This window comes from Dysidea avara, chromosome 5 (assembly GCF_963678975.1).
Source record: "Dysidea avara chromosome 5, odDysAvar1.4, whole genome shotgun sequence".
NCBI lineage: Eukaryota > Metazoa > Porifera > Demospongiae > Dictyoceratida > Dysideidae > Dysidea > Dysidea avara.
Genome location: NC_089276.1, coordinates 39,685,394 through 39,708,494, shown reverse-complemented (window position 1 = coordinate 39,708,494; position 23,101 = coordinate 39,685,394). Strand labels below are relative to the sequence as shown.

General features: G+C 36.4%; 1 protein-coding gene across 1 annotated transcript in view; it reads left to right on the top strand.

Moving 5' to 3' along the window:
• The window catches only part of LOC136255277 (mucin-22-like), a 95,832-nt gene that overhangs the window by 56,436 nt on the left and 16,295 nt on the right, over positions 1–23,101 (top strand). Inside the window, exons 11-14 of the mRNA XM_066048002.1 lie at positions 5,089–5,235; positions 17,735–18,115; positions 18,352–18,412; positions 18,457–18,812. Coding sequence (XP_065904074.1) covers positions 5,089–5,235; positions 17,735–18,115; positions 18,352–18,412; positions 18,457–18,812 — 945 coding nt within the window. The remainder of the gene's footprint in view (positions 1–5,088; positions 5,236–17,734; positions 18,116–18,351; positions 18,413–18,456; positions 18,813–23,101) is intronic.

Below are 23,101 nucleotides of genomic sequence, written 5' to 3'. Positions count from 1 at the left end.
GTATGTGGACCACTGGCAATAATGGCGAAGAGAACAGAAATTTATCAAGTTTGAGGGTGATAATGATTTGTTAAATACAGGTCTGTAAATGGGTCGTGGACATGCAGAAGGACTCAGTAAGCATGACTATATAGTTTTTAGCATGAAAAAGTGGAAAAATTTGCTGTAGTCCTGTGAAACAATAAGATGAATAATAACAATATGTGACCCAGTCTGGGAAAACTGGTCTTATCACCCATCTGAACATATCGAGAAGCACCGGTTTTAAATATTCAGAGTGTTGTAATGGTGGTAGCTACGCATACCTAATTTTCACACATTTTACAACAATTTATTACCTTCCAGATCATCCACTGAAGAAGCTAAGTTTCCTGCCATTTTAGATAGTTTAGTAACCAAGGTTGGCTGTATCAGACGAGCTCCAAAAGGGGCGGGAGGTGGGGCTGGAATGCAGAAAAGATGCTGTTTTAAAATTGAAGAGGAACATTTGGGATGAGTTAGACCAAGTTATGGGCCATTCAGGTATCAAAACTGGCTAAAATGAAAGGAAATTCACAGCAGATGTATTTATTCAACACCACGGAGCTGTACAGCCACATTCAGCCATTCCCAGGCTGACCAAAGCTCCATTAAGGCCTCACACCGCACATACGGATTGCCACTGGGCTTGGGAAAAGCAGCCAGCAAACCTAGACCGCTCAAGTCTAGCTGATTTTGATTGTGGAATTAGATAGTTTATTCATGTGTGTTCTGGGTAAAAAATCAAATCTGCTGACATGGGCAATAAGACCGATTTTCCCAGACTTGGGTCACATATGTGACTGGATCTACGAAAACCGTTCTTATCGCCCAAGACAGGAAGTTTGATTTTTTCACACAAACACAAAGCTTAATGAATGCACTATCAAGTTTCACTGCCACAGTCGACCAGAGTAAAGTGGTCTGCTTTTGCTGGCTGCTTTTCTAGAGCACAGTGGCGAGCCGTACGAGTGGTCTGGGGTCTTGATGGAGCCCTGGCCAACCAGGAGATGGCTGTGTGTGGCTGTACAGCTCTGTGGTGTTGGACAATGACCTGTGCTGTAAATTTCCTTTCATTTTAGCCAGTTCTGAGCCCTGAATGGCCTATAACTTGACCTAATTCATCCCAGCACGTCTCTTTTCAATTTTTGAACACCATCTTTCCTGCCTTCCAGGGCCCCCGCCTCCCACCCTTCTGGAGCTCGCCTGATACAGACAACCTCGGTTTAAAAACTATCTAAAATGGCGGGAAACTTAGCTGTTGACTACTTCTTCAGTGAATGATCAGGAAGGTAAGAAATTGTTGTGAAACGTGTGAAAATTTGGTATGCGTAGCTACCACCATTGGCCAGCTACAACACACAGAATATTTAAAACCGACGTTTCTCGATACTTTTAAATGGGCGATAAGACCGGTTTTCCCAGAGACAGTCACATATGGAGATGAACAGTTTGGACAAATTTTTCAATTTTTGAATGTCCCCAAATTTTATCCCACTTTTTTTATCATAAGAACACCAAGTTCAGTGATTGATAATAAACTTTCTGAGTGTTAGTGTTATTGCATAGCCAAGTCTGGTGGTTTTTAGGTAACTGCTCTATTAGGGGTTTGTAAAAATTCCAAGGTGATCCCTATTATGAACCACAGTAGTGATTGTATTCTGTTTTTCTTAGTGCTGGGATGAATGTGAAAGATTCGAAGGTTCATTTGAATGGCTATAATAATATACGTGTGCATTCTTTATAACAAGTATATTATGTAAATGCCATGGAATCTGCTTCAGGTGACCAGCATACTTAGTCGGATATGTGGCAGTACTTTAAGAAGGAGGAGAGTAGAAGTCCTTTTGTATCCTTTGTATGGGTTACTTTCCATGGCAACACATCAAATTTGTGGGCGAGAGAGCTATTCCGCCATTTATGCTCATGACTCTAGACAGCCCAAGATTGCATGATTCTGTAATGAAGGTGTAGATGTGTAGCCTAGGTTCTAGACAATATGTGACCGAATCTGCAAAAACCTGAGCATTCCTGTCTATTAAATATTTATAGTCTACTTAGCCAAGTGTACCCTCTAGCAAAGTTTCAGTTTCATATGCCAATAACTTTCGGAGTTACAGCCCTACAAAGTAGCAGCAACGAAAAGATCAATTTGTACAGGGAAAATAGAGTATAGGTGCTAACTAAAATGGTTGTAGCTTATGAACAGAATGACATACAGAGCTGAACTTCGCACCATTGTGTTTGCCATGAATAGGAAATTGGTTATTTAGTACGTTTGTCCTTTTATCACTTTTCTTCACTGCATACAAGGCAAAAATAGCTAACAAAGATTAATTGCGTACGATCGCTTTGTTGTGACATAAACAAATGCCCATAACTTGCGTGTACTTCGATCTACTACAACGAAACAAAGTTTCCAACTACTCTTGAGTAGACAAATAAGATGATATCTAAGGTTTTAATGTTAGTCATTTCCTTCACTAAGAAAAAGGAGCTCAAAAATTTACAGATTTTTTAATAATACGCAAATTTTTCACCCATTGTATTCGATTGAAAATTTAGGCTTGCGAGATTGTGTAGGGTTTTTGCAGATCTGGTCACATATGACAGTTGGACTGACTGTTCACAATTTACAACTAGCACTAAAGGTTGGAGAATTATTTTGGGAGCTAATGGAATACTGGACGGAAACATATCAGTAAGCTTATCTTTGATGATATACAAGTGGAAAGCATTACTCGCTGACAAACTTTGGTCAGATGCATTTTCACTCTCCCTCACCACCGATATATGGACGAGCAGTTGTACAGAAGCTTATTTTTTATTTATTTGCCATTTTCTTGCATTACAGTGGGAAATTGTTGATTGTGTACTTGTTAAAAGATCATTTCCTGACCACCATACGGGAGAGAACATTTCTTCTACAGTAAAGGAGATTACTGAAATTGCTGACCGTACAGTCAGTAGTATTGTACATGATCAAAGTACATGATCAAGGTATATGATCAAGGATCAAACGTGAGGCGAGCCACTGATCTGTTGTGAATTGAAAAGGGATAAGCCAGAATGAACTGCTCAGCTTGCATCCTACAACTTTGCATTGGTAAAGGTTTTAAAAATAATGTGACTGTTGATAAAACTCCTGATGCTGCTCGCAAATTTAGTAGGTCATTTCCATCACAGTATATTGGCAATGACTGAAGTATACAAGCAACAGTGACCATTCTCAAATGAATGTGGATCAACAAAAATGCTAGGTACACTGTAGATCGTACTGTGAGATGCAATAGCACCTGGTATATGATTAACATTTAGTAGCTAACAGATGCTCCACTTTATAATGCTACTGATAAAAAAGGGAAAATTTGCAGTGTGATTTGTTTGTAGCTCTACTGGGTAACTTGATTGTAGCTGAACTCTCTTCCAGGTGGCGTGTTTGTAGCTGATTTCTCTAAAGTGTGACAAAATCTCTTCAGGGTGACTTATTTAATACTGAATTCTCCATTTGACATTTTCGTCTTTATTTCCATGAGGCATTTCTTTACATGTTAAAACGTGGTTCCAAATTTAAGATGTCAACCTAAGAAACATCTTGATTTTTATTTGAATTTAAGAGCTCATTCCACTCCAAAGTTCTGGTAATTCTTTGAATTTATCTGCCCTTGGGGTGTAACTTATCAATGGGAAAGTAAAATTTTACAGCTAGCACAAATGATCATACCTTTGGAATGAAGTTACTGATTGATGTCCAAGCTGTTTCTTTCAACAAGACCTTTAAGGTGGCGCTGAAGTATTCAAATAAGCTTTACAAGGCTAATGGGACATCATGTTTATGGTGATGCGCAAAAAAAAACACAGAAAACTATAAAACAAAGCGAAGCGCTTCGAAGTATTGAAAGAACCAGCTCTATCAGACTGTCAGGCTACTACTGTTGATACAAGTAACAATATTCATGTACTAACTTCATCCCTTGTCAAAACTCTGGTAACTTCACAGGCGAACAACACCAGCTGCCATCGCGTGATTACTGCTTTACGGAGTGCACCCTGGCCAGCTACACTGTCTCACAATTTGCAAAATAACTCCATATTTATGTACTGCAGACCCTCAAATTTTGGCAGAGGCACTGGAGAAGCATTTCTTTATAGGGTTATGCATCGATTTTTCATAATTCGCTCTTGATGGGTGTGTTATCCCATGTTGAAAGATGCTTGTTTGCATTTAAACCAGTTTCCACGTTGTTATTGTTAAAAAGAAGTCCATACAGTTGTTCTACAAGGTGAAAAACCATAAGAGCCAAAACGGCTTAGTGCTAGGTTGTTTCTAGGGCGAGTTATTTTAAAAATCAGCTCGTAAGTTCAGAGTTGAATAGGCACGAAATTAAAGCAGGTGATTTCATGAAATTAATTGGTATGTTAAGTTACAACATTGCAGACTATCATAATAACCCTTTAGATCTACACTACATGGTTCACAAGTGGAGTTCTCCACCACCCGAAAATAGCTAATTAGGCGTGTGGGCTAATCTTAATCGTGACAAATGGGCATTGTATGGCTGAACATAATTACTTCAGCGCCACTTAAACCATGTTTTAATGATGTAAAACAATGCCTAGGAAAATAAATACAAAAATGATGAATTTTCAATCTTAAATGGCCATAAAGGTCACCAAAGGTCAAATATGCAATGGCACTATATCCAAAAATGAATGCCACTGGAAGCACAAACTATGTGCTAAGTTTAATGGGGTTTTTTCACAAAGTGCACAAAACCATCATGGTTATGTCGCTCTACTAGTTGAGCTCTATTGACATTTAATAGTCAGAAACCATTTAGTAGCCTATCATGAACATAAGTCAGCTTTGAATTGAAAGCATACATATATCGAGCTCACAATAATGAGTGTGAAGATGAATGGAACTTTTAAAGTTAAGGTTATGCTATGTGCATAATTTTTTGCAATTTTTTTGCAATTTTAATTGCTATATTTCACTCCAGCATTTTATGTGGTAATAATAAATGATTGGTAACACGTAACAATAGCTCACATAATGTTGTCTTATAGCTATTCAGAGAAGATGTTTTCCAGTGACTGGTTGTGATGAAACATTATCTACTAGTCTTGGTCTGATGATATCTGGTGCTGATACTAATGATGATTGTTGTGCTCAATCTAATGTGATCAGTGTGGAAGGAACCAGCTGTGAACTATGTGAGATTTTGTGTTTAATTTTTAGTGGATATTATGTCTGTTTTATGTGAGTTTACAATTATGACTGCTGATTTTGATATCCCTTGTATATTTTGGTATACTTGACACATTGATATTGGTGTAATTTATGTAAAGTGTGTGTGTGTGTGTGTGGGGGGGGGGGGGGGGGGTGGCAGTAGTGTGTGTATGGCTGCTTTGACATTTGCTGCATTTTTTGTTTTTGTGTGTGTGTAATGTAGTGTGTAGGGTATTGTAAGTACGTGTTAGTTATGTATGTGTTTATAGTGTGTAGTGTAGTGCACTGTAAATTTAATTGGGTACAAATGACCCAATTTTTTGGATACCTGCAATTCAAACGACCGAATTTTTGGTAGTAATGACCCAAGCATGTACTTGTTTATTTTAACTTTGTAAGATATAGTCTTATTACCCAGATGTTTCGTGGTCTCTTCAGCCTCTAGCTAAGCAGAGTACAATAACAGTCAGCCATCGGCCATTTTCCAACCAAGTGATGCTGTTGACAGATCAATGTAGCCATTGGTCGGCCATTTGTGCCAATTAAAATTTTCACAATTGTAATTCTTTATTGCTATTTTTATAACATGTATTATTATAGTTATTATTATTATCATAAGCTATACAGTGTATCAGAGGGGCCTGGTCTTCTCAAGGCTATTACATCAAGTGTGCTCCGGTGGATCTGATGCAATCAGAAACTCAATTCTTAATCTAATGTTGTAATCTGTTTGCTCTGTACTTTGTGTTTATGCTGTTATTATAGTTTTTGTTTCTTTGAAAAAAATAAAAAAGCTACACTGACTCCACGACTTGTCGAGTGGTACTTTCCAGGAGAAAAAAAAGTAATGTTTGCGAAGTGGAGGTACGACGATATTAAGTATAAGATGGCCATGCCGTGGCTAAATCGATTTTTCTACTGCTGTATTTTGTAGGACTGTAACGCTGAAGTTATTAGCATATGAGACTGAAAGTTTGCCAGTTGGTACACTTGGCTTAAATAATTAATAAATAGGAATTCGAAAAATGCACGATTGTGTCGGGTTTTCACAGATCCAGTCACATATTGCGGAGCTTTGTTGGCCATGACTATACTGTTGCCGGTCCTGTTGTAGTTTAACCATTCGTGGCCATAGCATTCTCCTTAGCATGGCTTTTGTGCACCCACGCATGATTCAGTACACCCACACATGGTTCACATATGGCTTTACTTTTATCTATGCATGGAATTTGCTGTATACACACAGAGCAATGCAAGGCGCCACACCAAAAATGCTATACATGTTTGATTATAAGTCGACTGTACTGTAGAATTTCTTGGCACTTCTTAGATTGAAGCAGAATTTGCAGCATTTATTTTTATTATTAATACTTTACAGTAACCAGCACTGAAGGTCTGACAGCATGTACTGCAGTCTTTGGATTACCTAACCTATCAAGAACTGGAGACTTTAAATGATCGAAGTGGCTATATTTACGGGCCTGTAACGTAGGATTTTTTTTTGCTATATTTATGGTATTCCTAAGTGCGCATGTGCAAACATCTCGTGACTTAGTTTGTTACATTTGCTATTTAAAAAAAACTTAGAGAAAGTCGTGACACAAAAAGGTATAAGAAACGAAGAAAAAAGGTGTGATGTGACCGAAGCTTGAACTCACACATCCAGGTTTGGAGTACCCACGCTCTACCACTGTACCACCAGTGCTTGCTGGCTACTCCTCTTGCTTTTGTACTATTTATATGTTACAATTATACAATAGTAGCTATATAATCTAACCAATAGCCATACCAATGAAGAAGAAGCCAAAGCTGAACCCGACCCTAACCCTAACGTTAACCTGACGTTTGCCTGTTAAACACAATGATGACTTTCACTGCCTGTGTGAAGGTAAGTTTTTGGGTGAGTTCGAGGCAAGCTAGGGTTGGCCTGGCTTCACCGAAATTCTTGCTTCACTCGCTCCAACCCTAGCTTGGCTTGAACTCACCCAAAAACTTACCTTCATACAACTAGTGTGTTTGATACTCGAGTTATACAACAAACAACCAACCGGCTATTGTACCGTGACCGACTAAGTCACGAGATGCTTACACATGTGCACTTAGGAATGCTGTAAATATAGCAAAAAAATCCTACGTTATGGGCCCGTAAATATAGCGCCACTTTGTTAAATGATTACTTAACTTAACTAACAATAAGGTGAAATGGGAAAAACCCTTTAGCCCTATTTAAAACCCTTTAGGGACCAGCGTTGTAGATGTACATCGAAAGATAGCCTTACGCGAAAGCCCGCTGTCGTACATGTACATCCAAGTGAATAGGCAGTAAACAAACAGCTATATCTTCGCAGTAGTAGAAGCCACAGGCTTTAAATAAAGGCCTTTTTTTCGCCATTAGTAGGCGACTCTGTTGATGTACAATGATAAAATGTTATGTGAAACTAAACTAGCCTTGTAATAAAGACAATATTCTATTTACACAACAACAACAACAACAAAACTAACCTTGTAGAAATCGCCTTGTATCTGCCTCTCTGATGAACCAATTTTAATGACTCAACTTTCATAGTGTTCCTTAATTAGAGCTGAATATTTTGGTATAGAAAATCACGTGATGCAGCAATTTATGTAGAGATGGACAAGCGATTTTAAATAATTAAGAAAGATCGTCACCGTTCATGAAAGATCAACCTGTTACTTGAAAATGGTACGTTTTACACACTTTTAAGTTAGATAGTGTTGTTTGTTATTGTTAGATGATTTTTCCACTATAATTTTTAATAGATTTTACTACTTCCTGGAGTTTTGCTAACACTACAAACTTGTCAAATAATAAAATGCGTAATTTTCATAAACTTTGTGGGTTTTCAGGGTAGGCACTGTATAAATTTCTGTGGTCCTTAATAAATCTCTGCTCAATGTACCACAAAGACAGTACCAACAATAAACAGCATGCAGTACGTATGTGTATAGAACTGTAGATTTTGGATATACCCACAATACATACTGTACCATGATTGTGACCTGCTGAGCAAAAACTTGACAATTTTTCATTTTCTTGGATTTCTTATTTAAACTTCTCTGTTGTCTGGAGAAAAGTACAAGCAGGGACAGTGAAACAATTGATTTGTATGGCACTTATATTGAAAATGTAACACTTTCACACCTCAGATCAAAGGAGCTGCCCAGACTACATACGAAATGTAGCTGGGCTAGTGATGATATAGACGTTGAGGCCAAAAACGGTTGTGGAGATTGATTATACTCTGGGCTAAGGTGAGAAATAGTGCTATAGCTTATTCACAAATTGTTTCCACACGTTTTTGAATACGGACACGAAACTACCACTCTGCACGAAGTAACCACTGTATAAGCAAGCTTATCTATCTAGGCCTTTAGTGAATTCCATAATTTTTCCCTAAACGATTCAATAGCACTGATTAAAACATTAAACTCTCGTGTAACCAACATTCTCTGAAATATCTCTAGGATATGTCTGTCCATCGTAACCAAACGTGACCAGAATGTATTAGCTGCTGACCCATATTGGAAAATTTTAGGTATGCATATATAATATATCTAGTGGATGCACTCGTGTTGGCTTGGGCCCTGTACAGGCTATCAACCTGATAAGTGTTACTTACGTATTAGCTATAAACGGGGCATACATATCAGGAAAAGCCCTCATGCCTGTGTTACAACTATAACATAAGCTACAAGTGCTTTTAAATCATTCAAAAGTCATTTTTGCAACAGTCTATAAAGTTGGAACTTTCGTATCTCATTCCCATCATGAACTCATCAAGGTATAGTTTTAGGCAGATTTCCACCCATTCATGCAGGCAAGAAGGCTATACTAGTTTATAGAGATGATGACAATAAAGTTGGGTAACACCACAACATAAACAAATGCATGTAAATCAATTTCCTATATTACAGAAATGAAATAAAGACATTGTTATTCTCCATGAAAGGAATACATAAAGTATTTTCTATCAATTCAAGTCTTGTTTCATTGGTTATTAAAACATGAGAAGAAAAAAAAAGATTTGTGTAGTGTGTACCCTCAACTGTAAAATGGAATTATATGCAAACCAGTCTGCTGTTTGCTCAGTGGATCATGTAGTGGCTATGTGTGGATAGAAACGAAAGTTTATGTGTGGATAGAAACGAAAGTTTATGTGTGGATAGAAATGAAAGTTTATGTGTGGATAGAAACGAAAGTTTAAATGCAGACTTCTTAACAAGTAGGAAAAATTAGGACTTTTAAGTATGACATTAGTATCAGTATAAGCCTTATTTTGGTGGTATTTGACCTTGTATCACTAAGTGATACTTTGATTGATGTCAAAATAACAACTTTTAAAGACAGCGGTGTTCATATAGCAATTTGAACAAAGGTGAGCAAGAAAAAACCAGCAGGTCAGCAATGACCATATGGTACTGTAGAAAGGACAATAAGCCACAACGTAAGATTCATCAAAGCTAGTAAGCAATGATTATTGAAAAAACTTGTGAGTTGCACTTCACAACCAGATTAGCAAATGTGTTTAGTATTCAAAATTGTTGCTGTTTCCTGTGAAAAATGCCTATGTACAAACTATTGGATTGATATTAGTCATTTTCATGTCAAAAGTACATAAATGTGAGGCCCTTCATATTAATGTTTTGTGTAGCTACAATGTACATAGGTAGAATACTACCAAGTTGTTATAGACACAGGTTAGCCAGCCCATACATTACTTGCGTACACTTCAGCTGTCACTATCATGTTTTTCTGCCCAGCACAGGAAATAGCAAATGCTGTAGGTATAGTGATATGTACTAAAATTGTTTGTATCCGTGGAAGCATTTTTGGCATGTTTCTTAAAAGTTACAAATCTACTTTTTATTTTATGTACTGTGAATCATAAGACATAAATTCTCTTTCTTTTGGTTTAGTGTGTAGTGGAATAGTGTGTAATCAATCACAAACCGGTTGAAATACTTCCTTTGCTACTAAATTCTACTGAAATTTTAGCATCTGTAAAAAATATTGCATTTTGTGTAGCTCCCTGGCTTTTGCAATAGCTACAATCACTAGAGCAGCAAACAGAATGTCAACAATACCCATGAGGGTCCAGGTAAGCATAGGTAGAATAAGATCTACTAGTGAATGCTCTTCCATTTCTTCAGTAGTAGTACCATTGGTAGCATATTTCCTCCGCTGACAGAAATAATGGCCTTGATAGAGATTGTTTTACTTGAAGAAAATACTAAAAGTTCAATAAAACATCTACACAAACAGTAACTGTAAAAATTGCTTCCACACACTCTAGATATTTTAGTGAAGTTCACACACCGAAGAGCAGTTGTTATTCTGCAGTAAAAAAACAAGCAAAAGGTTATAGTTGGATTATTACCTATAAATGTGACCTGCTGACCCAACTTGTTTGGATTTCCTCAAACTTCATTTACTGACTTTTTTGTTGTCTGGTTGGAAAAACCAATGGTCTGTTTTACAAAACAGTGCCTCAGAGCTTTGAAATGCTGCACTCACAGCCTCAGGATGTCTGAGAGTCACATGATGTTGTTATTATTGGATGGGCTAGCAAAATCACATTGCCAGGGCTAGCTAGGCTGTATGTCTATATTATATGAATTACTTCCAGTAATCATCTAATCACTGCTTTGTTTTTCTAGGGTTGTATGTTGTATACAAGCAAGTATCAGAAGTCTATGTTCGACTGTATGTTTGTACCATTATTAGTGTTGTTTTAGTTCTAAGGAACTAGAACTAAATCTAGTTTTAGTACAGCTAGTTCTAGTACACTAGAACTAAACTAAAATTGTGGTCTATTTTAGTTCTAAAACTAAACTAAAATTCTTTAAACTTTTGGTTCAAAATCTAGAACTAAAGCGAAACCTTTAAAACTTTTTGTTCAAGAACTAGAACTAACTAAAAGGTTTCTCAAGCAATCCTACATAAAAGGGTATTGTACACTATAACCATGCACTTAACACTTTTCTTTGAAGATGGTGATGCCTGCAAATGCTATCATAAAACATTGTTATTATTATTATTATTACTAGGACCGCGTCACATACAACCAAGTACATACACCAACGTGAGGCTATTAGGTGGTGAATGCATTATCCCCAAATCAACTCAATATGTCACAGTAGTGGCAGATATAACACAATAGTGGCATCGTAACTAATGGCCACCAGTAGCTAAGTGCCAGTACATCATTGGTGTGGTATAAATGGCACAGTGATGTGTACAAAGTATATGTATACAAAACATACAGGAGAGAACTATACATTATTGCAGTATTGTATGTAGCAATACATTATAGGCAACATCACCATGCAGATAAAAATTATTAGCCAATATACAGCAATGCATATCAACATCAACTAGAGCTAAGTAAAGTTCATCAGTGATGTAGCAATGGCACAGTGATGGGTGACACACTATAGTTATGCATACACAACTTTCAGGAGATAGCTACACAATGTTGTAGGCGTATGCAAGCCAGATGAACCAGATAAAGGAAGACAGCCAAGCCACTAGAGCCTAGTAGCTACGCCAGGTGAAGGCAAAAAAGATTAAGCACGTATTGAATTGCCTGACACCAACGCAAAGGAAGTTCGCCATGCCAGCTGCACAAGACAAAATTGTATACTTGTATTTTATATGTAAAGAGCGTGGCGTATGTTTTAATGTTTTCTTGTATTGTTTATTTACGTGAATGAATCCACTGGCAGCCGGCATGGAGACTTGAGATGTTACAAACATGAAAACTTACTTGTTATCTCCTTGTTTGCACGTAAAGTGGCCTGTGGCTCTCCTGCACGGGCATCGCTAATTTCCTTCACGCAATCTGTAAATAATTAAGCAAGGGTGTGGTACTGGGAGTTATATAGAATTACACGTGTAGTCAAGTCATCAGCACGAACAGGAGCGACAATTATACATTTGTGCCTTCATTCACAGGTGAATCTATCCCCGGTTAGTTCATGTCTCTAGACCTCGTAGTTTTCGAGAACATTATTTATTATTTATTTATTATTTATTTATTTATGACATGATTTTAACCGCATTTCGTATTATCTTTAGTACTTGGTTGTATAATTAATTAGCAAATCCCACCAAAGGAAACACGCTAATGTCCGTTACAATTACACACAATACCAATCAGATTGTTCTTAAAAGTGTCAATGTCAATCTTGTCAATATCAGAGATAGGTAGTTGGTTCCATTGAATAATTGTTCGTAGTAAGAAAGAGTATTTGTAAACATCGATTCTTGTTGGTAAGTGAAATAGCTTGAGGAGGTGGTTGGAACGAGTGTATGATACTGGAACTGATGGAGGTATACAACGATCGGGTATGACTATTAACCTTCTCAAAATTTTGAATAGCAAAGTAAGTCGAGTCATTGTCCTTCTGTCTTGGATAGTAGAATTGGTGTACTAGAACTAAAACTAACTAAATCTATGGTGGAATTGGGGTACTAGAACTAGAACTAAACTAAAATGAATTTGCTGTACTAAAACAACACTAACCATTATTTCATTTGTGTGCAAATGTTATGTAGAAGGATGGTGCATGCATGAGCTCTATCAGTGTCTTCAGACTTTAGTTCTCTGCTCATATACTACTTCAGCTTGTACTCCTATTTGAAGTAATAACATCAATGCATTTTAGTGTTGCTATGGCATGTAGTTAAGGTATAGTCTAAAACAGCCAAGTTGTAAAATAGGGTGCGGCTGCCAAAAAGCCATGCTGAAAAAGTTTGTGAAATCCAAATTAGTGGCCAAGAAATGGCTGTTATGGTAGGTAAGTCGCAAAAGTTTTAATAACGACAATTCAGGTAAAGTTGTACTGCCTCCTCCTAGGACTTGGCAACAAATTCACCTGAATTGTCGTTATTAAAATTTTTGCCGTTTACCTACCATCACAACTTTTTTTGGCTGCCAACTTGAATTTCACTTTTTTTTCACCCTGGCTTTTAGGGGACCACATTTTTTTTACAGCCTGGCTGTTTTGGATTATTCTTTTTCTATTTGCATATTCCAAGCAGTCCATAGGCTAGCTTTAGGGCTTCTTTTTACCTGTCTTTTTAATTTTCTACAGGAAGGAAAGCAGAGATCTGGATTTAAATAATTGTACAGAATTTTTATATAAACTAATCTCAACAGGCAGATATTATGCAACTATGTAACAATTCCAACTTGTGACAATTTTGGGAACTCAATCCTTGTTACAAATTACTGTGTAACTAGTTTTATTACCACAGTTACTTTAATAATAATATATTATGTAACTTAGTTACAAAAGTAGCTAAATTGCAAGTGAGTTGTAGGTCACTGAACACTACAGGCTGTTTGTTTTGTAGCTGAAGGGTGATTTATTTGTACTCTAGATGAATTCTCTACAGTGTGACTTTTGTAGTTAAACTCTCTACTGGATGACTTGTTTGTAGCTGAACTCTCTACTGATGACTTATTTCTAGCTGATCTCAGATAGCGTGTTTGTACGTAGTTGAGCTCTTTAGAGGGTAATTTATTTGTAGTATAATTGGGTAATTTATTTGTAGTATAATTATCTCTCTAGAGGGTAAATTATTTGTAGTTGATGAACTTTCTACTGGTTGTGTGTAGTTGAACTCTTTGCAGGGTGATATTTTTGCAGGGTGATATGTTTATAGCTCAACTTTCTACTGGGTATGTAGTTTAACTCATGACTTGTTTGTAACTGAGCAGTATCCAATTTACTTCTTTTTCTTGTTTTTTTACAAGAACAGAAACAGCATCAGTTGAATAGAAATCATCGAAACTAGCTATGTAAATTGAACTGTATACAAACTGATTGCTCTAATAGGGTGACTGTACTATTAGAGTATCTCAATCGTGCATTTGCTACACATAGTTGAATTTCACATTATAACTCACTAGCTTTTACTCGAAATCCCTTTATATTACTGCAAGGACTTTCTGTGGTGATTATTCTATCTACATTCTGGTTTTCAACTCACTCTTCTAAATGGTTTTCCTGGTAGGCGTGAAACTAATAGTTGTTTTTTTTTACTCACAAAACTTGATCACATAATTATGACACAGGTTGGGTTTTGTGTCATGCACTCCTACAATGGTTACTCCATCTACATAGAAATTTTCAACTCATTCCTTTAAAGGGTTTACCCTGTGGTCATGATAAAGGTTGGATCTTATTTTATGTAAATAATTGGTCTTAACTCCGTGAATGTTCATCGAATTCCTACCAAACGTGGTACTGAGGTTCGCTTTAATGAGCCCTTTAAATGTGCTAAATTTTAGCGTGATTGTGGTACGCATTTATGTTTTATGATGGATTCTACAAAGTGTGCTAAATGAAGAAGAAAAACAAAGAAATAAAAATGAAACTTTGGTTGCTCTTATCTTAGAAAAGGCTGGGGCAATTTTATTCAAATTTGGTATGTAGATTACCCTACCTGACAAGCATGTCTGTATCATATTTGGGTCCAACTGGATAAGGGATTGTGGAGCTACAAATGTGTGAAAATCATGTTTTCTTTCTTCCTGTCAATATACTCTTGGTGTGGCATGCCAGCTTCTTGGGCTGCACAGCTTGTTACCGTGTGTCTTGATAATCGTATTTGCTTATCTGAGCATCTAATCAGGATTTCTCTGGGAGGAGGCTTCTTATTTTAGTGCTTTACGTAATATTATTATGTGACTGGATCTGCAAAAACTAGTGTTCCACCGATAATCAGTTTTGTATTGAATTGGAGCCGATACTGGGCATTTTGATATTGATCGGTTTGGTTATTTAGGTATTCTGATACCAATTGATAGCCACTCATGCCAATCGTCATCATAATTATTATCATAAATGCTATGATAGTAAAACGTGGGGTGTAACAGGCTGGAAATAGTATTGAGTATTCTTCTAGCATAAATGGTGTAGGAATTGCTTTGTTAAACATTGAGCAACTGCTACTTACTACATATACGTGACTGGATTTTGAAAACACGATCCAAACCACACATTAGAAGTTTCGGGATAAACGGTTTTAAAGAATTCAAGTCAGCATAACTTGCCAATGATAGCAAGCACACGTATGAAATTTACACAAAAGATGCATCAATCTATTATCTTTCAGACCACTTCCAGTACTTGTAGCTGCTTGTAGAGTTTCCCACCAAATAAGATAGAAAATTTGAGCAGTTGGACAAGCACAAGTGCTCACAAGGGTGGAGGTGTGGGCAAGAGGTAGGCTTCTAAATGGAGGCAGAACACAATTGGAGTCCAGACACAAGTTTACAGGGCTGTGCTGGCTCCTTAGTGGTTGATATGTAGCAAAATCAACAGAGGAAACATCTGGCCAACATTATCAGGCTGTCCACCAGTAAACCACTGATTCTTACCAAGCCAGGTCCTTCACAAGGCCAGAAACCACGATTCGAGCTCTCCATACCACCCAGAAAAGTTGTCTGTTAAAACCAGCCTCAAGTAGTTTGAGTAGTTTTGTAAAATCTGGTCACATATATGTTTGCATAAAAAAGATCGAAATACTCTAATAGAACAGTCACTGCACAATAAAATATTCTAATAGAGAAGTCACACTAGCTAACTTGAGAGGTGTGTAAATTGTGTGGCAATTATTGGTATTGGTATCTGTATCGGTGAAAATTTACTGCTAGGTATTGGTATCGGATTGGTAGGTATTTTTCTGTATTGGTGGAACCCTAGTGAAATCCGACACAATTGTGCAAGCTTAAATTTACAGTATAAAGAATACAATGTGTAAAATACTTCTGTATCATCAAAAAAAATTCCGTAAATTTTTGAACACTTTCTTGGTGAAGAAAGGGTCTAATAACGAAACATGGATATCATCTTGTTTGCCTACTCAAGAGGAGTCAAAATCTTTGTTCCATTGCAGTAGACCCAAGGATAAGCAAGTTATGGGCATTTGTTTACATCACGTTGAAATGAAATGATGTACACAATCAATCTCTTTCACTATTTTTGTTTTTGTATGTAGTGAAACAAGGTGATACAAGGAAACATGTACCCAGTAATTGACTCCCCTATTCATGACAAACATGATGGTGCAAATTTTAACTCCTCAAGTGTTTCTGTTTGTAAGTTACAATTGTTTTAGTAAGCACCATTTTTCCCAATGCTTCCTGTACAAATCGATTTTTCTGTTGTTGCTACTTTATAGGACTGTAACTCCCTAAGATATAGACCGTATTCCAAATGATGTCACATGAATTTTCTATTTGGGGGACTCTTATATTTTCATGTATTATCACCAATGACGATTGAGATTTTGAAGATTGATATAGAGGCTAACAAACAAGATATTGAGGCGAAACTACCAGGTTTGGTTATTACAGCAAAGAAACAATTTAGTATTTCTTCTAAACTTTGAAAACCAGCTGAAAGATTCTAACCCGGCGTTAGAGAATAGATTTTATACCCTTATAACTGTACCTGTTAGTTTTAGGTCAATATCTTTTTCCAGGATTGAATAGTGATTTGTATCTTATTAAACCCCATTGGAACTCTCACTCGAAATTGTTAGAATATCCCAAATAGCCGCAACCATTTTTTCATGACGTCATTTGGAATACGGTCTATTGGCGGATAAGGCTGATTTTCATACACGGCTGTAATACTAGCATCCATTTCTTGTTTTACTACTTTTACTATTTTTTAATATTTGTAGTGGAGTTTGATTTTCTTATACAAATGCATGTTTGGGATCAATTTTATCTAAAGTATTACCTGATTTTAAAGCTATATATTTTCAAATGGGTTAATATACAAAATGCATGGGGTAATTTACAAAACACTCCTTTAACCAAGCAGAGGTGGAAAATTTTATCAGCTGTATTGTTCTCTTAGACTATTGTTAAATGGTAACTTAATAATAAAGTTTCATTATGTTAATAATTCTACAGTTAGATTATCTGCGAAAATAGCAAACCCAATTTATTGAGTTATATATTTGGATTCCTACTCCTTTTCAGGAATATGTGACCAGATCTGTAAAACCCAATGTAATAGCACTTTTATAGAATTCTTGGATACTAAATATTTATTGTCTACATGTAGCCAAGTGTATGCTCTGGTAAAGTTTTGAATATCTCTTCAGTAGGTGAAAAAGATGATATTTGTGTTTTACCATAAGACCCTTTCTTCATGAAGAAAAAAGCATTTAGAAAATTACAGTATTTCATTACATATTTATTTTACTTATTGTAATCAGTGCTTTATACTGTACAATTTAGGCATTTATGTTATTAAGTCGAGTTTTTGCAGATTCGGTTGCATATGTGTGTGTGTATCAAATAGGATTGATGTTTTATATTGGTATGAAATTACAACTGATGTATATTATTACAGTATGACATCACATACAGAGAAATTTGCTGTTTATGTAGTATCTTGAGAACATCATCACCAGCCATTTCATGTACATTACAGGTCCAGTGTATATCACTCGTAGTCCAGGAGGAGGGACCAGTTTCCCAGTAGCTCAGTCAGTCACTTTAACTTGTATGATATCTGGTAGTCCAACTGGTTCAGAGAATTATAGTTGGAGTAGTAATTGTTCTCCTGATTGTGATGGTGACTTGACTGGTACTGATCAGAGTGTATTGTCAGTAGCTAATGTGAGAGCTCGTGATACTGGTAGTTACACTTGTACAGTAACTGATGGTAGTACAATGATGTCTACTGCTACTATTAGTAGAGTGGAAGGTAATTACACATTTTGTTGTGTAAGAGTAAATGTACATGTGCATAGTAGTTTGGATCATAGTAGTTTGGATCATAGTAGTTTGGATCATAGTAGTTTGGATCATAGTAGTTTGGATCATAGTAGTTTGGATCATAGTAGTTTGGATCATAGTAGTGTGGATCATAGTAGTTTGGATCATAGTAGTTTGGATCATAGTAGTTTGGATCATAGTAGTTTGGATCATAGTAGTTTGGATCATAGTAGTTTGGATCATAGTAGTTTGGATCATAGTAGTTTGGATCATAGTAGTTTGGATCATAGTAGTTTGGATCATAGTAGTTTGTAGTTTGGATCATAGTAGTTTGGATCATAGTAGTTTGGATCATAGTAGTTTGGATCATAGTAGTTTGGATCATAGTAGTGTGGATCATAGTAGTGTGGATCATAGTAGTTTGGATCATAGTAGTTTGGATCATAGTAGTTTGGATCATAGTAGTGTGGATCATAGTAGTTTGGATCATAGTAGTGTGGATCATAGTAGTGTGGATCATAGTAGTTTGGATCATAGTAGTGTGGATCATAGTAGTGTGGATCATAGTAGTTTGGATCATAGTAGTGTGGATCATAGTAGTTTGGATCATAGTAGTTTGGATCATAGTAGTTTGGATCATAGTAGTTTGGATCATAGTAGTGTGGATCATAGTAGTTTGGATCATAGTAGTTTGGATCATAGTAGTGTGGATCATAGTAGTGTAGATCATAGTAGTTTGGATCATAGTAGTTTGGATCATAGTAGTTTGGATCATAGTAGTGTGGATCATAGTAGTTTGGATCATAGTAGTTTGGATCATAGTAGTTTGGATCATAGTAGTTTGGATCATAGTAGTTTGGATCATAGTAGTTTGGATCATAGTAGTTTGGATCATAGTAGTGTGGATCATAGTAGTTTGGATCATAGTAGTTTGGATCATAGTAGTGTGGATCATAGTAGTTTGGATCATAGTAGTTTGGATCATAGTAGTTTGGATCATAGTAGTGTGGATCATAGTAGTGTGGATCATAGTAGTTTGGATCATAGTAGTTTGGATCATAGTAGTGTGGATCATAGTAGTTTGGATCATAGTAGTGTGGATCATAGTAGTGTGGATCATAGTAGTTTGGATCATAGTAGTTTGGATCATAGTAGTTTGGATCATAGTAGTTTGGATCATAGTAGTGTGGATCATAGTAGTTTGGATCATAGTAGTTTGGATCATAGTAGTGTGGATCATAGTAGTTTGGATCATAGTAGTTTGGATCATAGTAGTGTGGATCATAGTAGTGTGGATCATAGTAGTTTGGATCATAGTAGTGTGGATCATAGTAGTTTGGATCATAGTAGTTTGGATCATAGTAGTTTGGATCATAGTAGTGTGGATCATAGTAGTTTGGATCATAGTAGTTTGGATCATAGTAGTTTGGATCATAGTAGTGTGGATCATAGTAGTTTGGATCATAGTAGTGTGGATCATAGTAGTGTGGATCATAGTAGTGTGGATCATAGTAGTTTGGATCATAGTAGTTTGGATCATAGTAGTTTGGATCATAGTAGTTTGGATCATAGTAGTTTGGATCATAGTAGTTTGGATCATAGTAGTTTGGATCATAGTAGTTTGGATCATAGTAGTTTGGATCATAGTAGTTTGTAGTTTGGATCATAGTAGTTTGGATCATAGTAGTTTGGATCATAGTAGTTTGGATCATAGTAGTTTGGATCATAGTAGTGTGGATCATAGTAGTTTGGATCATAGTAGTTTGGATCATAGTAGTTTGGATCATAGTAGTTTGGATCATAGTAGTTTGGATCATAGTAGTTTGGATCATAGTAGTTTGGATCATAGTAGTTTGGATCATAGTACTTCATTAGCTTAAAAGTTTGCAATTGTGTAGCACATTACAGGCAGTCATTATAAAATAATTTGAATATCAAAGAAACAAGTATTGTTTCAGAATAAACTGGAGTGTTTTCTCAAGTGTTTACATACACTTGTTTTTTTTCTTCTTTTCTTGTATAAAGCACATATTCAAATAAATTGCAAAGACCCACTGTAGGACTTTAGACTTAAGACAAGAAAATGATGAACAAACCTACAGTACTCACTTAATGCTTTGTTTCATAAACTATATATGATCTGTTCAAGGATCTGTTGTACAGTACTATCCTATTTGCACTACCGAGAAAGGGAAATTTCAGGCTGTAAAGCTTCAAATTTGTTACCGGCTGAGCAAAAGTTCACCATTTTTGCACATTTCTTGAATTCCACTTTATTGCTTCTGTATTTTCTATAGTAGCGAAGAATTCATTTATACTGATTAGTATAGACAGTTTGAACAGCAAGAAATTTGGTTTGTTACAGCAACCACGTGGCAAATAAATTTTAGATGCTTCATAACTCATGATTGAAACTAGCTACAAACCTGGAATTGGCTTAAGTCATTGATTATAAACAGGCAAGTCCATCATGGTATATACTAAAAATTATAAATTTAAAAATGAAGTAGGGATCCAGCGATAAAAGTAGTGAAACAAGAGATGAACAATGGTAGCTATTACAGCATAGCTCAGTGAGAAATCCCTACTTTGGCATTGAACACAAAATAATTGTTATACCATGCCAAAGTAGGGATTTAACACTGAGCTATGCTGTAATAGCTACCATTGTTCATCTCTTGTTTCACTACTTTTTATCGCTTGGATCTCTACTTCATTTTTAAATTCATAATTTTTAATATACTAGTTTGTTTAGTTTTTTTTGCATACAGCTAGCTATAAACATGTGACTGTTTTATTAGGGTGACTACTGTATTAGAGTATCTCGAGTCAGCCTGCAAAGATCTGTGCTTGCCCAAAAAGTGGTGTGGTCATCATGGTTTTGATCAATTATTAGACTAGAGTATCTCGAATCAGCCTACCACCTTGAAGGTGTGTGGTCATAAATACAGCTAGCGTAAAAGGGGCATGGTCATCATGGTCTCTATCGATAGATTGATAATAGTAGAATAAAGAATGGGCATGATCTTGTGACCTATCGTGGAGTACCGGTACCTCCATACAGTAGCGTAGTCTAAGCGCCTTAAATAATTTTTTGGTGTGTTGAAAAGAAAGTGTTGATATGGAAAATTAATGCCTTGATATGGTTTCGTTGGATGAAGAAGACAAGCAGCCTGATTGAAGATAAAAGAAAAGACAAGGTGCACAGGGCGCACACTCATCGGGCCCCCAAAAGGCACATCCCACCGGTGAGTTTGTTGTTGTGGCGTAAAATGGTGACCGTGCGCTGCTTCATTTAGGCTCTAGGCTTGCGACTGTGGTCAGGCAGTGAGTGAGACGAAATTTTGAGTTTTAACAGTTTTTTAAAAATTCTATATCCGGCCACCAGTAAGCGTTTTCTTGTTTTTAAAGCTACATTTGATGTTAGGTGGACTAGTATTATTCTATAAAGGTGATTTTCATCACGTAAGAAGTTTCTAAGCTGGTTTTTAAAGGCAGTATTTTTGGCGGCACGCGTCACTTTTGATGCAAACCCTACTTAAACAGTACTACTGTACTGTTTGGTAGATAATAGTGTTTTTCCTACATTCAAAGAGAAGGCTATTCCTACAAAGAAATGACAATGGCAAATTTTATTTCTACTGCATCATAAATAGAAACCTACGTATAGCCCGTGTACTCTTTATTGTATGAGCATGAAACAAAGTTATCTTGCTTTCCATGAACAGACAATGGTGTATGGGTTTTATTGATTTGAGCCTTGTTTTACTGCGTATCTAAGAAATTAAACTGTGCTTAATTTTTATGTGGCAATCATACTTTATTCAGTTTACTGTATAACGGGAATGGTTCGCGGAAGAAAACATTCGCGAATGATTACTATTTCCTCATTCGCGAGAAAACGTTTGTGATTTATTGCATAAAGTTGGGCACGCGCCCACAACGAATTAATCTTTTTTTTCTTTTTCGATGGATAGCTAGGGAATGCTCGACTATATGGCTGACTCTGACATGTTGCGTACTACGCATACTAGTAGCCATGCATGATTGCTGTTTCGCTGGAGAAGTAAGCATTCACGATAATGAACGCGGATGATAGGCACGCCTATAGCCTTGCCGGGGGGGAGGCACTAAAACCAAGGCTAAGACACGCCATTCTGACACAGAGAATCACTGGGCTGCAATTATATTTGTTCCATTTAGTAGCACTGATTTTTAAACTGTCACCGAAGTTTGAATCTCTGTTCGAATCACATTCCACAGTCCTGCGCCTCACTGGCTATACCGTCATGCATGCGGTTTAGCAAGTAGCAGCTACCCGCTTATGCACTCGTTACATGAATGCTACATCAACTGATCCATGAGAAAAACGTTTTTAATTGTAGGAAAAATTTTGCAAGAAAACATTCACTAATGCACCTAAAATCGTGAAATATGCAAATGTTTTCTTCCGCGAATCATACCCGTTATACGGTATTTCAATGTATTATAGCAAAATAGAATGAAGTGTTTGTACTCAGCTTGTCCCAGACTACTTTTGTTAAAGTCTTTCTAGTTATTATTTTTACCTTGCAACTTCTATTTTTCAAACTTATCAACATTAAATTTGAGCCAACTGACTGATGAAAGGTCTAAAAGTAACCATGTCAGTAGTACATGTGAGTTTGCATGCAGATATGTAATGTACAACTGTTATCTAGTGGTTTTAAGCCATTAATATTGGTTAAAGCACTGCTGTGAGTGCTATATGAATAAAATATAGCAAATATAAAGTGGGTTAAAAACAAATATAGCATGAGGCAAAGCCAAGTGCTCTATTTTATCTCAAGAAAACTCATTGAGTGCTACATTTTTCATATAGCACAGGCAAGGCAGTGGTTAACTGATTTAAAGAACTTCCAAGCAGAGTTGGGAGTAATGAGTTACTTTTGTAACTAAGTTATGTAACTGGTTGCTTTTACGGTAACATCAATATAACTAATTGCTTGCTAGTAACTTGTAACTAGGAGTAATTGTCTGAAAAGTAACTAAGTTACAATAGTAACTAATTACATTGTAACTATAACTAATTATGCTTTAA